The sequence below is a fragment of the Gavialis gangeticus genome, unplaced genomic scaffold (genome assembly GCF_001723915.1).
Source record: "Gavialis gangeticus isolate Ggan-Ray unplaced genomic scaffold, GavGan_comp1, whole genome shotgun sequence".
NCBI classification, from domain to species: domain Eukaryota; kingdom Metazoa; phylum Chordata; order Crocodylia; family Gavialidae; genus Gavialis; species Gavialis gangeticus.
The window spans coordinates 37,157,826-37,171,917 of NW_017729025.1; the positions used below are offsets into that span (position 1 = coordinate 37,157,826).

General features: G+C 43.7%; 1 protein-coding gene across 1 annotated transcript; it reads right to left on the minus strand.

Moving 5' to 3' along the window:
• Positions 1-6: 6 nt before the first annotated feature.
• On the minus strand, positions 7-14,090 carry CHGA (chromogranin A; the record flags this gene model as incomplete). Its single annotated transcript, XM_019519908.1, has 7 exons — positions 7-129; positions 5,917-6,362; positions 7,163-7,681; positions 9,376-9,471; positions 10,932-11,000; positions 11,316-11,409; positions 14,082-14,090. Coding segments are annotated over 7 exons (1,317 nt in total), but the record flags the coding sequence as incomplete, so codon positions are not given.
• Between the last annotated feature and the right edge of the window lie 2 nt (positions 14,091-14,092).

Here is a 14,092-nt window from a genome sequence, read left to right on the forward strand (position 1 = left end):
GGAGTCAATTTCTGGCTTCTACTGATGTTACAAGTTGGGAAAACTTCAGCCTCTTCTTAGCTCATGAAGCTTGTGAGCCACTTTCTCCAGTTCAGCTTCTATTGCTGCCAGGCTCTCCAACTCTTGATCCTAAAGTAACAAGCCAATAAATCAGAATGATCCCACAGGCAAGCCAGCCCTTAACTTTTTTTTCCCTTCCCCCATTGCCTAATTAAAGATAGGAGGGGGCTTAGTTGTTTGAATTTCGATCTGCTTTGTAGGCAACCCAGAGGCAATGTGGTTTTCAGTGGCTGAAATAAAAGCATGATGGTCAGAACTGAGATTCCCTTTCCCTGTCTTGTTCCAGATCACACATCAGACCAGTGGCTTGTCATATCACCTCTTTGCTTGTTTTCCCCTCTAGCCCTTTCTTTAGACTACAAACTCAGCATGGCAGACACTGCCTTGCACAATACATTGGTACAATACCAGCATGCCAGGGCTTGGATCTTGGTTAGAAGGGTTTTACTCTAGAATAAAATAAGTAACTTTCTGAAGCAGGTTGACATTTACTGCTTTGAAACCACTGAGAGCTTTAGCTGCCTTCTCTGTGAGCCCTTCTTGCTGGGCGGGGCTGCAGACACATGCCCTAGATTTGAAATCAGCCAACTGTTCCCTTTTTATTCTAAATGTAAAGTGTTCTTGATTTAACCATCAGCTGTGTCACACACTCCTAACACATACAGTAGTGGCATGGCAGCTCTCTGCTGCTTTCCAAGATCTAAGGAATAAAGAAATTCATAATGCATTGATGTAGGAGATCTGAGACATCCAGCCAAGTGCAGAAGAGATCAGGAGCTCCTGCTTGGAGAATTTAATCTCCTTAAAATTAAAGCTGGGTTGTTCAGAAAAGATGTAAAGAATCCTGATAGTTTTAATATTCACAGACAAGGACAGTATTTCTCAGTTTGTACACCAAACACCATCTTAGAAACATGTGTAGAATAATCTAGGGAAGATGATTCAGAACACTCTTTTACTGCTTTACGTGCCAAGTAGATGCTACCCATGAATCAGTCTTTACAACAGCCTGGTGACTTAGGTAAGTAAAACCCTCCCCCACATCCTCAGGGAGCAGATGCCTGAGATGAGTAGCCATGTGAAGTGACTTGCACAAGACCATGCAGTAAGACAGTGGCAGAGAGCTATACTTGAAGTCAAGATCATGTGAATCTCTGGGCAGTTTGGTACAGGAGAGAGAATCTGCTTCATTTACACTGCTTGCCATCACTTTATCCTAACACAGCACATATGGAAATTAAACTTCCTGTTACGCTGAGGGTAAGCAGCATTGCTCACATCAGTTAATCTGTCTGTGGGTTTGTTTTCCCAAGCTTATAGAAGAGAGATGAGAAAAGCCAGCAAAGCAACTTACAATTGCTGATATCCTCTTAATGATTCCTTTTCTCTGGATTTGCTGTGAATATGATGCTTGCTGGTTATGGGGATGTAGGTTTACAAATATTCAAAATAAACCTGGCAGCTCACTGACCTACTAGGAGGTACTTCACGTGCTGTATAGGGACTGCATTACACCTGTACAGAACAAAGGGTTCCTGGTGCCTGCTTGGGCATAAATGGTGCCTTGAGCCAGCAGTCCAGCTCCACACATGCTGCTGTATAAACACACAGAGCCTAGCTGTGCATTTAGACTGCTCCTCTTTAAACAAAAAAAAAAAAAAAAGTATAAAAAGGTAATGGGGAAATTTAGTAATGAGCAACCCTTCCCAAAACACACTTTGGGTGCTTTTTGCTGTGGCCCTTTTCTGAGGCTATTTTGGTATAGGTTGTCTCCTTAAGGCACAGTATTTGTCTAAATTAGTCTGCTCTCAAACCCCATGTCTTGCTACAAAATAACATGGGTTCATTTAGCAGACTAACCTGGGCCATGTGCCATTGACCATAGGCATGCACATAGAGATGCGGACCTCTGGCACTAACAGCACAACTTCCTACCAGCTAAATGTTCCCTTGGGGCTACTAATAAATAGCAAAGATTTGTACTGGCTAAAGGCCACTGCCAGAGTGAGCCATGTCTGCAGGCTAAGACGCATGCATTTTCTGGAGGAGGGGAGGGCAGGGTAGAAATAAAAAGTAAAACCCAGAAGGCTCAGCCATGCTAGTGGACCTGGTCTCTACACTGGAAAATGCCTATCAGTCCTGATGAGAATTTGCCCAAGCCTAACTGCAGCCCACAAAGGCCAGTGCTCCGGTACTGTTGAAGTGGCCTTTGACCTGCCTCACTGCTACAGAAGAGGGCAGCAACACATCCAACCTGTGCTAGAAACATTCAACCTTCTGCTTTCAACAGCATGCAAATACCAAGTTTGATCTTGCCTTGTTGCACAGGTGATTTATGGGGGAAAACTGCCATTCAAATCCCTAGTGCACCAGGAAGGGCACTGCTGCAGTCCAGGACTTGGTAAACCAATCAGGGTGAGTTTCTGTTTCTGAAGGACTTGTCCCCAGAGCAAAGATGCTCTGAAATCTGCTCTCCTGAACACCTTCCCCCCACCACCCCATACACATCCCTATTCCTAATCCTTGTCCTTAGTTAAATAATGAATAGCAAAAAAAAAAAAAGTCAAGAGAAGCATTTCTGCAGTACAATCTAATAGCAGGACACACGTTAAGATGAGGTAGTCAGATGTCACTGAAGTTTAATGAATGAAGAGCTGTACAGTTGGATCTTCTTAGGGGGGAGGAAAATAAGATGGGTCCTCAAAATCCTTAAAGGCCCTGGTTTTTCACAGGCCCTGACCCTTCCAAGAAGTACTGGACGGACCTCCCTCCAGAGTCTACTAAAACCACTGTTTAAGGCAACCAAAGAATATCCACAGGACTTAGCACCCCCCACCATAGCACAAGGGATTTAACTTGAGAGACTCCATGGCTTCTCTTCCGAAAGACTACTCAGCAGGTACAGAGTGTTGAGTATTATCCTATCCCACGCAATTTCTACTCTCCTCCAGGATAGTGCTCGTGATTCCGCCAATGGCTAACACCACTCGAAGCAGCACATCCTGTTTTGTGTGGGGGGGGAGAGACTGGTTTTGTGACTAAGGCTTGGTGCTGGGAAGCTTCTATTTCCAAGTGTGTCCCAAAATTCCTTGACAGATGGTTTGCTCACGCTCTCTGCGCTCCAGTTTCCTCAGTTGTAAAGTGGGAATAATACTTACCTGCATAGGCATCAGCTTTTATTTTTGCTGGGGGTCCTGAATTAATGGACATAGGAAGAAATGCATAACACTTTCCATGAGGGAGATGGGACCTTGGGCTGCTGACATCCTTTGCACCCATGCTTACATGCTCAGGCTCTTTGTAAAGCATTTTGATGGAAGGAGCTAAGAGGTGCCATCATGTAAGTGAAGAAAGTCAGTATCCTCTCCTGAGTGCATTTGCACATGTGGACTTGCCCTGCTATAGGCAAATTTAATCCTCTAGCCTATTATTGCCACCTACTTCATTTGGATATGGAACCTCCTGCAAGTTCCCTTTTTGCAGCATTAAAGGTATTGACTTCTCCTCTTTCATCAGCTGCTACTTAGAGGAAAGTTGTTAAGGTACCTGGTTGCCTCCCCAGAGAGAGAGAAAGATGGTCTATTTATAACATAGTCAGCTCTTTGTAAACATGGTGATTTCAGTGCTAAAAGACAGCATACTGAACTAGCTGACTTTCAAGATGAAAACTAAGCTGCCAGTCCCAGAACAATGAGAGTAATTGGCATTAAGGAGTTTTAGTTGCTTCTAAGAGTGATTCTAAAGTAATAGTCATTCCCATAATCTCCCTGCAACTGCAGGGAGTCCAAGCATGCTGAGAGGTAGGTATTTCAGTATTTCTGAATGTCAGGAGGATAGCGTGGAACATCATTGCCAGAATCCTAAATACCCACAGAGAGATGGAAGAGTAATTTCTGTTTTGGTGGTTTCCCTCTGCCCAACACATTTCAGTCCTTTCTGCACAGTGTTCAAATAAATTGTATCTGTAACACCAGTTAGTGTGGCTATACTCTTAGAGTTCAGTTAACAGTTGAACATCTAGTTATTTTATAACACACTCTGAAAGTAACAGGAAAATGTGGCCTGGAAGCATGAAACAGAATGGAGGAAGGCCATCTGCTAAAGCATCAGGTACCAGACCAGTGCTGGAGGCAGCATAATATAAGACCTGGCCTGATTTCACAAACAGACCCTGGGCTTGCTTTGTTCTCCTATTCTAGGTGGAAGCAGAGGAATAGGAAGGATGAAAAGTATAGTAAAGGGGGTTCTCTCCTACAGGGCTCTACCTGTATCTTTGGTGGGGAGATTTCTTGTGCTCACATGCTTTTACTGTGGACTGTCTCCCCTAACTTTCCACCCTTTCCCTTGGGGCTCCATGATGAGATATACAATCAGTTAACTGCAGTGGATACTCAGGACCCCAACATCTTAGATGCTGACTGAAAACTTACAAGAGCACTTCTTCCCCCCAAAAAGCAAATTAAGTTCTTTGGCAAAGGTGCAGGTGTCACCTCCCCCTTAGCTATAGCCATTGCAACCCTGATCAGTTTGACTGCAGAAGTTGCTCCTCCTTGCAGTCCCAGTTGTTCTGATTGGCTTGCCGTTCAGTAGGCGGTCAGGATGTCTCAATAGCAGGCCAGGACTTATGCAGTAGCAAACAACAGGTCTCACCTTATTGACTTAAATGCATGTTCCATCCATTCTGGTATGAATGGGTCATACTGTAAGGGGCTCATGCATCCATTCTACCCTGCAGCTGCAGGGGTGAACTCAGTAGGGCTTTGAAGAAATAAAACTTAGAGGACCTGTGCAAGGCCTTCATTAAGGGGGAAGGGAGGAACAAAGTGACTACATGGTTGTTCAATGCCAAGTCAGTCATTTGCCTTGCCAGCTCTTCCAGAGTGTGCATCAAAGTGTTTTTAGTGTCTCCTTTGATTTGCCTCCATTAAGGCCAGGTCTGGAATAATATCTTTGTGCGATCTCCCCTTTGTCTTTTAAGATATGGCAGGGAAAAATAGCCTATTTCTAGCCTTGGGGAAATAAGTAGCAGCATACTAGAAAGAGGAAGAAAGGGAGGAAACTAACTGAATATATAGAAATATATAATATGGATATAATACATTATGTGAGATGAAGAACCTATAGCCACAGCTCCACACTATTCCCAGAGACCTATGCTTGGGTAGCTTCAAAACTCATGCTAGTTAAAGATAATGGTAAAAAACTTCAGTTTCTTCTGTCCAGCCCCTTCCCCTCCCTCCAGTCCTTTATGGCAGCAGTCCCTTGTCTGACAAGTGCCTCAACTTACCTTGTGTTGTGCCAGCCTGAGCCTCTATCGGTCCTGGCCCTGGCTTTCCACTTAGTGCCTAGCACCAAATGAAAAGAAGTTTGTGACAGTTTTCCCCCAGGACATAGGCCCAGAGGCACATAAAGACAGCAAATATTATATCAAATATTAAAGGGGAATTCTCTATGTTGCCACCAAGAGGCACATACATTTACCTAAATAACAACATGTGCAACTCCAGAAGCTAATTGTAAGTATGCTTCTGTAAGGTTGATTTCTACATATGAATTTTGGTCTGCTTAAGCAATCTGGCTCTGTAAATGTGGCTCAGGTACATACATTTCTCTGCCTCCGGGCTTTTGTTTTTTAAACCTGTATGGTTCCAGTTCCATACACTTAATAACTAACAACCCTGAACAGCAGAAAGGTCACAAACTGGTAAAACGCATGTTTCTTCCCAACACTGGGCTTACTGAAGTAGCTCTGTCACTTTTAGAAGTGAGGCACCTTCCTACACCTCCAAGGGCACTTTGGATAATTGCTAATATCTACATGGTATTTTCAAATACATGCACAGGTCTCTCACCAACCTCTGTTCTTCTGTTAGCACTTCCCTCTTCATCTTTTTTTTCCTCTGGCATAGGGGCAAGTGGAAACCCTTCACTGCTGTCCTCCTTCGAGTGGTGATTCCAAGACCTTCTTACATCTTCTTCAGGACTATTAAAGTCATACTTGCGGGACCTAAATGACATTTTCATGGATCTGTCTGGGTCTTCACCACCGTCATTTTCCTCCATGCGCTTCTTGGTTGTCAGCTGCTTAGCCAGCTCATCCATTTTGTTCCATCTCTTCGAGTCTCCCCACTCTTTGGAAGACTCCTCCTCCATTTCCTCACTTTTTACTTCCCTGGTGTGATAGGTGTCCTCTGCCTGCATGGCTTCATCCTCAGAACGATGCCTCCCTCCTTTCATTTGGTAGGATTTCTCTTCTTCAGAGCTCCTCCCTCCTTTGCCAAAGCCTAAAGCATCTTCATTATCTGAAATATTTATTGAACATTATGACAATGAAAATGAGATTTTGTTCAGAGCTAAATCATATTCAACCATACCTTATTTACTACTTACAGAAGGGGCCAGGATGAACAAATTTGACTTTCTGGCTAACAAAGAGCTAAATCAGTGGTTCTCAACCTCTTTAGGCCTGAGGCATCCCTTGAAAAATGCCAGCTCAAAACCCATTTTTTGACTATAGAAAAAAAATACAGCAACTTTTCTGTTGCAAAGAACTCAGAAAGACCACAACAGATGAGAATGTTTTAATACCATGAATTCCCATTTGAAAACTTTGGGTTTATGTTGTGAATTATGTTTGTGCATCTAACAGTGGGGTACCCCACAGCACCCTGGTTGAGAATCACTGGTCAAAATGAAAACACAGCTAGTTATTCTGATGTGCTGAAGGAAAAAAATATGGATGCAGTGCAGTGTTGATGGCAGAGACTGGAGTCAGTGGCATTCATAAAACACTTAGCAACCCTGAGGAGCAGAAATAAGTTAGTTAGAAACTCTTTGAGAACTGCATCCAGCCAGAGTCACAGTCAAAGTAAAGTGTCAGAGGACCAGAAGTACGAAGATATTTAGGTGCCTGTACAGACAGGCAGCCACTAATGGAACTTCTGATGGGAGCTGGATACCTAACATATTTGTGTATTTTGTATGTACCTATTTTTATTTTTAGGCTGCTATGTGCCTTTGTAAATCTGTCCTAGAATTCTTTCAAATACAAAAACAAACAAACAATCAATGAGGTGGTTCAGGCACAATCAGAAATACATACTGTCTCCCCTCTGAATCTCCTCACCCTCATCCTCATTTGACCCGAAGAGCCCCTCTGTTTCTGTTGGGTGTTCATCTCTGGGGGTGTCTCTCCTGTCACTATCTTTCTCAGCATGTTCTTCTACAGCTTCTTCCTCTTTACTTTCCTCCTGGTCCTTTTTAGAAACTCTCCCCCTTGCTTCCTCAAGCTCCAGACTTTCGTTGGTCCCTGCGGGCTGATCTTCGTCCTCTTGGTGCTTCTGCTCAGACAGCTCATCCTCGCTGAGGTCATCACCAATGTGATTGTCTAAAGCATCTTCTCTTGGGGATTCTTCTGCCTCACCAATCTCATTGCTCTCAAATTCCTCTGCATTCTCCTTGTCGTCTTCAGGGTCAACGTCACGTGGCCTTGGCTCTCTCTCTTCCAGGCTGTTTTTCTCGTCCTCTTTTGAGTTCTCCCTCTCATTATGCTGCATTTTTTCTGCCTCTAGCTCAGCAAGGGAGGCTGCAGCTTCCTCTGCAGGGATCTCCTTTCCCTTATCTGTGGGGTCAATATGGCAAAAATAGAACCTGTCTTTAATTGTCTGTTTTACATATGAAGAGACTTTTACATTTCTGAGGATAAGTTCAATTCATTGAATCATTTAAGTGAAAAGGATTTGCTTACATTGAAGCATGTCAGTACTTCCACTGAAGCTTACTATACTGGACAAGTCAATGTATATGCTCGTGCCCTGATGAAGCAGCATCTTTACTGCGGTCTAGACTTAAATGACAAGCTAGCAGTCCCCTAGAAATCAGACTAAATATATAAAAGTATTAGAGATGCCAAAATGCTTTCTGCTACATGACTCAAAGGGCTGTAACTCTCTGAACAGCCCAAACAGATAGCAACCATGTGTTATTTACATGTAACATGGGGTTGTAATCTGGTCAGCTGGCCACACGATTCTACCAATTTATGACTGTTCACCTTGGACTGATCTCAGAGCTCTCATATAAAAGACTAATTATATTCTCATTTCAAGAGAAAAACGAACGGTAAAAAGTAAGAGGTATATGAAAATAGAACAGAGGACAAAGTACAGCATATAAATGGAAGGAGAGAAAGGGAGAGAATGGAATGAAAAAACAGAGAAAAACCTGTGAGGTGAATAAATCTAATGAATGTCCCTCATTCTACTAAATATCCCTGGCATAAAAGGAGCAATGGTCTGACTGGCTGAAGTCCCAGATGTAGGAGCATCAGGGTTAAGACTCCTCATTCTAATTGTGTCCATTGGGGCTGGGAGAGTGATTATGCCACCAGCACTGTAATTTGTACAATAAAGGCAATGCCTGGCTTCTGCTCCCACAGATTTCAGTGGGAGAAGGATCAGTTTCTGGCCAAAGGTGAGTTTTCAGCCTCCTTTAGTCTTGCTCCCTTAATAACAAGCAAATCAATGGGAGTGGTTATTGGTCACAGAGGGTCAGCAACCCTGGGTGCATGGCGGACAAAGGCAACAGCTCAGAACATTGCCCAGCAAGGGATAATAAACATCTGATAGAAATAGCTCTGTAGCACAGTAGGAACTACACTCTATTCATTTAATAGTGGTGTGGTTTACTTTGGACTCCATTCTCTATGGAAGTCTGTTTGTAGCAGGCTTCTCCGATGTTGGCATCACCTTCCCTTGCTATTGAAGAGGGAAAGCATTGAACTATAGAAAGTAACTGTGAGGCAGCTCTAGTTAGTAGGACTGAACTAGGGAGGAAAAAAACCCAACCAAATAGAAAACCCACAGCTGAATCAAATACTTTTAGGATGCAAGCCCACATTATTTCAAGAGCTGTATGACTCAGCTATTAATGTTGTATGATGGGGGTGATTGTAACATGTAAACTGGAAAAAATATACAGCTAGTCAGAGTAACGATTCTTTTCATATGTTATCAAGTGTTTCACCATCTGGCACTCATTCTAATATGAAAATGGGCGATACTTTTGGCAACAAGATTGGGGAGAAAAAAAAATTCAGCATTGGCTATCATCTAGAATTTCACCATTTACTCTAGCTCAGAAATGACTTATTTCCTAAGCCTTTGACCAATTCCAAAGCAAGCCCAAGGTCACTAGGCTATTTCAGCAGTAAAAAGGCCCCCACATATGCAGGATATGTATGCATCAAGGCTGTTAGAAAGAACATCCCTATTACTGGTAATACACTGATTTACAGTGGGTTATGCTGACACTAACCTCTTTGCATGTTATCATTCTGGCTTTCAAGGACTTCTGAAAGTTCATCTTCAAACCCACTGTTTTTCTTCTGCTGCTGGTTTCTTTCATTAGCACCTGTACCAAAGAGGGAAGGGGAAAAAAAGAGCAATGCTCCCTACTATATTTTAAAGATTGGGATTGGAATAAAATTTCAGAATATTTTTTTTTTTTCAGAATGAACCTTGGACAGTGAAAATCTGGATGAGAATATAAATTAACAGGGCCAAACCTAGGAGTAGCTTGAACCAACTGGAATCACAAGGCCTCAGTAAAGTACATCATGTGTAAGCCAGTGTATCAGAGAGATATAATCCCTAAACAAACAGACATTTAATGCGAGAGGGACACCTGGAAAGCAGCAATGCTGCAGGAGGGGACTCAGGGTGGATGGAAGAATATGCACTGACATGCAAGGCCCTCATCCAACAAAGCATGCTAAGTATATGCTTATTTTTATTAGTCATAAGTAGTTCCACTGAAGTGGTGCACTTCTCCTTCCAGGAGTTCCTTAATTATCTCCATGATTCAAAGGGTAACCAGGACTTGTACATCTCTTCCTGCTCAGTGCTTGCTATTCCTGCAATGCAACATTCTTGCCCCCTCTCCCATGTGCAATCCCCTCCACTTGGTATATTCATGGGAAGCTGTGGCCTCTTTCTCCAAACCCTCCAGTAAAGAAGATAAATAGGGATTCTTCCACACAGTATGCTGTATTGCTCTCACATTTCATTGGAAAAGGAGAAGCAAGTAGGGATAGTGTCCAGAGACCCTAAACCTCAGTCAAGATAGTGGTTCCTATTGTGCTAAGTTATGTACAAACACAAAACTAGTCCCTGACTCCAAAATAATATAACTTAACTAGGTAAGGCGAGACAAGCGCTAGGAGAAAGGAAGTAGTGTTACCCTTGGTTTTCTGACTGGGGAACTGAGATGTAATGCAGCTTGCCCAAGGTCACACAAGACATCTGTGGTAGAGCCAGGAATTGATTGCAAGTTTCCTGAGTCTCAGTTTAGTATCTCTGCTATTAAACCATCCACCCAGCTCTTCTCTAGCACTTTGCATTCCCAGAATAGGCATAGCTAGTCTCAATTTATCCCACCTCCAAATCTTAGTAAGGAAAAAAAGAGGGTCAACATTTCTGGACCAGTCCTCCTCCCTCACTATGAAGAGGCCAAGCACTATGAAGTATGGTCTTGTCTAGTCACACTTATCTCATTCCCAGCCAGGACAGAGTAGAGAGAAAAGAAGAACCTCCTATGGCCAATACTTCCCCACTTCCTTCCTTCTGCTGCTTCCCTGAGATGCAAAAAACATTTTGCATTAGAAACCTAAGGAAAACACAGTCTATGTGATGAGAGAATAACAACAGGGACAATGGGATAGCAAGAAACCTCTTTAACTCAGCTCATCTTGTATTATTTTAAGCCTGGTTTAATTTGAGGTGTTGAAAGGCACCAGTACAGAAGACTCATATAGAGCTATAATAAAACCTGTTGCCACCACTCCTCACAGTTTAATTAATGCCAGACTATACCTTCAATTGCAATTTCTTGAAGCTCCTTCAGTAAATTTTGATGTCGAAGGATTGAAACGATCCTTTTATCTATGACAGAGAAGCTTTGTTATGGAAGATTTTGAACAGCAAGACAAGCTTTTTTACCTGCTTTTTTTTATCTGGTCCTTTAGCTAATCAGCTGATTTTTTTTAGATTTGATCTTACTGGTAACACCCTCCCCCCCCCAAATCAGTTTACTTAAAAGTTACTAGATTTTTTTATTTCATACAAATGACTCTCAAACTTCAGCTTCAGTGCAGGCAGTGCTTTGTCCTGACAAGGCACGTGCTCTGAACTGGGCGGTATGTTATTTACAGCTGATAAGCAGGTTTCATGAGACCATGGTAAAGCAGTTTTCCATACCTCCTCTGAGAGTTTCTAGGCATTCCTGGCTGATTGGCAGTGGGCTTGGCTTTGACAAAGTATCTGAAATGACCTCTACAATGCACTTCCTCACCTAGAATGATACAAGCATATAGATTAAAACATCCCTGCTCTTGTTTGTATTAACCAAGTGACAGGGAAAAGGCCAGGGCCCATTTCATCTTATATTCCACCATTTAGATTTGGGATATCCCATTTTCAGGTTCATACTGCTAAGACAAGGTATACGATTTCCAAACAAAGGTGCAGTACATACACCAATTTCCTATGCATCCATTAGACTTGGAGAACACAGTATCTACTACCTAGCTCAGTGTCTGTGTTAAAATTAAGGGAAGGGCCAACAATGATTAACACTACAGTGAGGATCTACTGCTGCAGTCTTTATGCAGAAAAATTACCTATTGCAGTCATAGCATTTATCAAGCATCTGATAAGGCACATTAGGGTCAGAACTGCCAACTGAAGAAGAGTCCACAAGTGAATAAAATTAATTCTTGGAGGAAAAAAAAGCATATATTGATGTTCTAATTGACCCTGCTCATCTCTTCACATCCCAAACTTCTGTCATCTTTTGGTGTCCGTCATGCAGGTCTGAACTCTGGCACTGTGACACTTTGAAGAGATTCAGAATACTGTGGCCATATTGCAAATTAACTCTAATCAACAATTCCCAGTTGACTAGGATGGTGCAAGCTTAAGTATATTAATTTTCCAATTAAAATAGTCTAACTGTTCATAAATTGCAAAGCATTAATTCTTTTCAGCCATGTGATTTTGCAGCTTAAAGTGATTTTAGAAAGGGATGATATAGTGAAAGATCTTGAAATGCTAGAATGATGTTGTAGCCATGATGGTCCAGGAAGTATGACAGTGGCCAAGGATTTTGTGGGTGATATTGTATTGGCCCAACTGCATCGTTGAGATAGCCTTAGACAAGCTTTCAAATGCAGAACATTCTTCTTCAGGTCCTTGCTTTCTGCTTGAAAATGTTCTCAGTGTTCAAAGAGATTGCTTGCAACTCTAGAAATAGTTCAGGATAGACATATAATACCAGGGGAAAGTAAATTTGTCTACATTTTCTTTGATTTCTTCCACACCACACACAATCCATTAGTATTAATTTTAGATGTGCTAAAATGAACTGCTTGTCCACTGAACGAGAGAAGCAGAAACCAATGTCCTTTTTCATATCGAGTAGCATCTCACTCCATGAGACGTCAGTAGGACCTGTGGGGCAAGGTGTTGCTAATCATGCAAAATGTGAAGCTGGATCAAAGAAATGCAGTAAAATCAGCATTCTCTAGTTCTATTCCCATGTTCTCTTGTTTTATGCTTTAAACTTTATTCTCATGTTTTATGATTTAAACTGGTTGATTCAGCTGAGAGTTTACACTGAGCGAAGATTTCAGGGTCGGGCCCTAACAGGGCACAGGAACACTACAAAACAGTCTAGGTCAGGAAGTGAATAAGATTATCTCCAGCTGTAAGTAACTAAAGCAGAGCAGCTATAATTACTCTGGATGTAATTTCTCCATAGATCTTCTCTAAGTATGTTCATGCAACTACATTCTTAAGACCTAGTTATGTTGTAACTACTCAGAAAAGCACCCCATCAAAGCTGCCTGTAAGTGAGCAATACCAGCTTTCTAGGGCAGGGGTGTTCAACCCCTAATCTGACCCCTGGGCCTGTGCCAACTGTGCCATCTAGTCCACAGGGCTTCCCATGGATCTGTGCAGGGCACTGGAGGGCCCCAGAGCCCAATCCCATTCATGCAGGGGTGTCATGGGGCCTGGGCCAGCTCACAGGCTAGCCCCGCACCATGCATCTGGCCTGCAAAACCATGAGCACCACTGTTCTTAGGGCATTTGAACACTGAAACTGGTGAAGGAGTGGGATGTTTTAAATGAGGGTCCAAGTCCCAGTTGAAATCATTCTGTATTAAGAAAGCATAGTAAGCTATGGAGGGAGCCCCCCTTTAGTGCCCACTGCCCCTAACTGGGCAGTAATGATCTGCTACTCGGCTCTTCTCCACCACATCAGGACCTGGGAGCACAGGCTCGGTTCAGGATGACAGGCCAGGCAGAGTGCCGCCTCACAGGCTTACCGTCAGGGCCGAGGGATGAGCTGCCTTCTCTCTCGGCACCAGGAGGCGATAAACAATTTCCATGTGAAACTCAACTCCTAAACGTTTCACAGTGGCGGCAAAGTCGCTCAGCAAGGGCTTGCTCCAGTTCCCACCCGCGAAGAGAAAAAACTCCCGCTGATTTCAGTGGGAGCTGAACCAGGTCTCAAGCTAGGAAGAGGATCAGGAACTGTCTGTCTCTCGGGACCAAGTTCAGCCCGGGCACAGCCCCACTGACTTGCCTGCAGTTGCAGGAGCGTGTGCCAAGACAGGGGCCACTGTAAAAGTGTCCTTTTTGCAGAAGACACATCTCGTCTTGGCAAACACTGAGGTCCCAGAGCTGCCCAAGCACCACCCGGTGGAGTAGAAGGAAAATGGGGCTTTAACAGACCCCCTCCAGGAGCACCCTGGTGTGGCCTGTGTGGTGCGCGCAGCGGGCTCCCTTCTCCGAGGTGCCCCAAGCCCGGGCCCTGCCGCCTGCTCCGGGGGCGGCGGCTTCAGCCAAGCAGCCGCAGCGGCTCTGCAGGGGCGGCAGCCGGGAGAGGGGCCGCGGGGGCCGGAGCCCGCCCTGAGCCGCGCTAATCCCCGGGCCGGGCCCCGCTCCCCGCCGCGCGCTTACCTGCGTGTCGC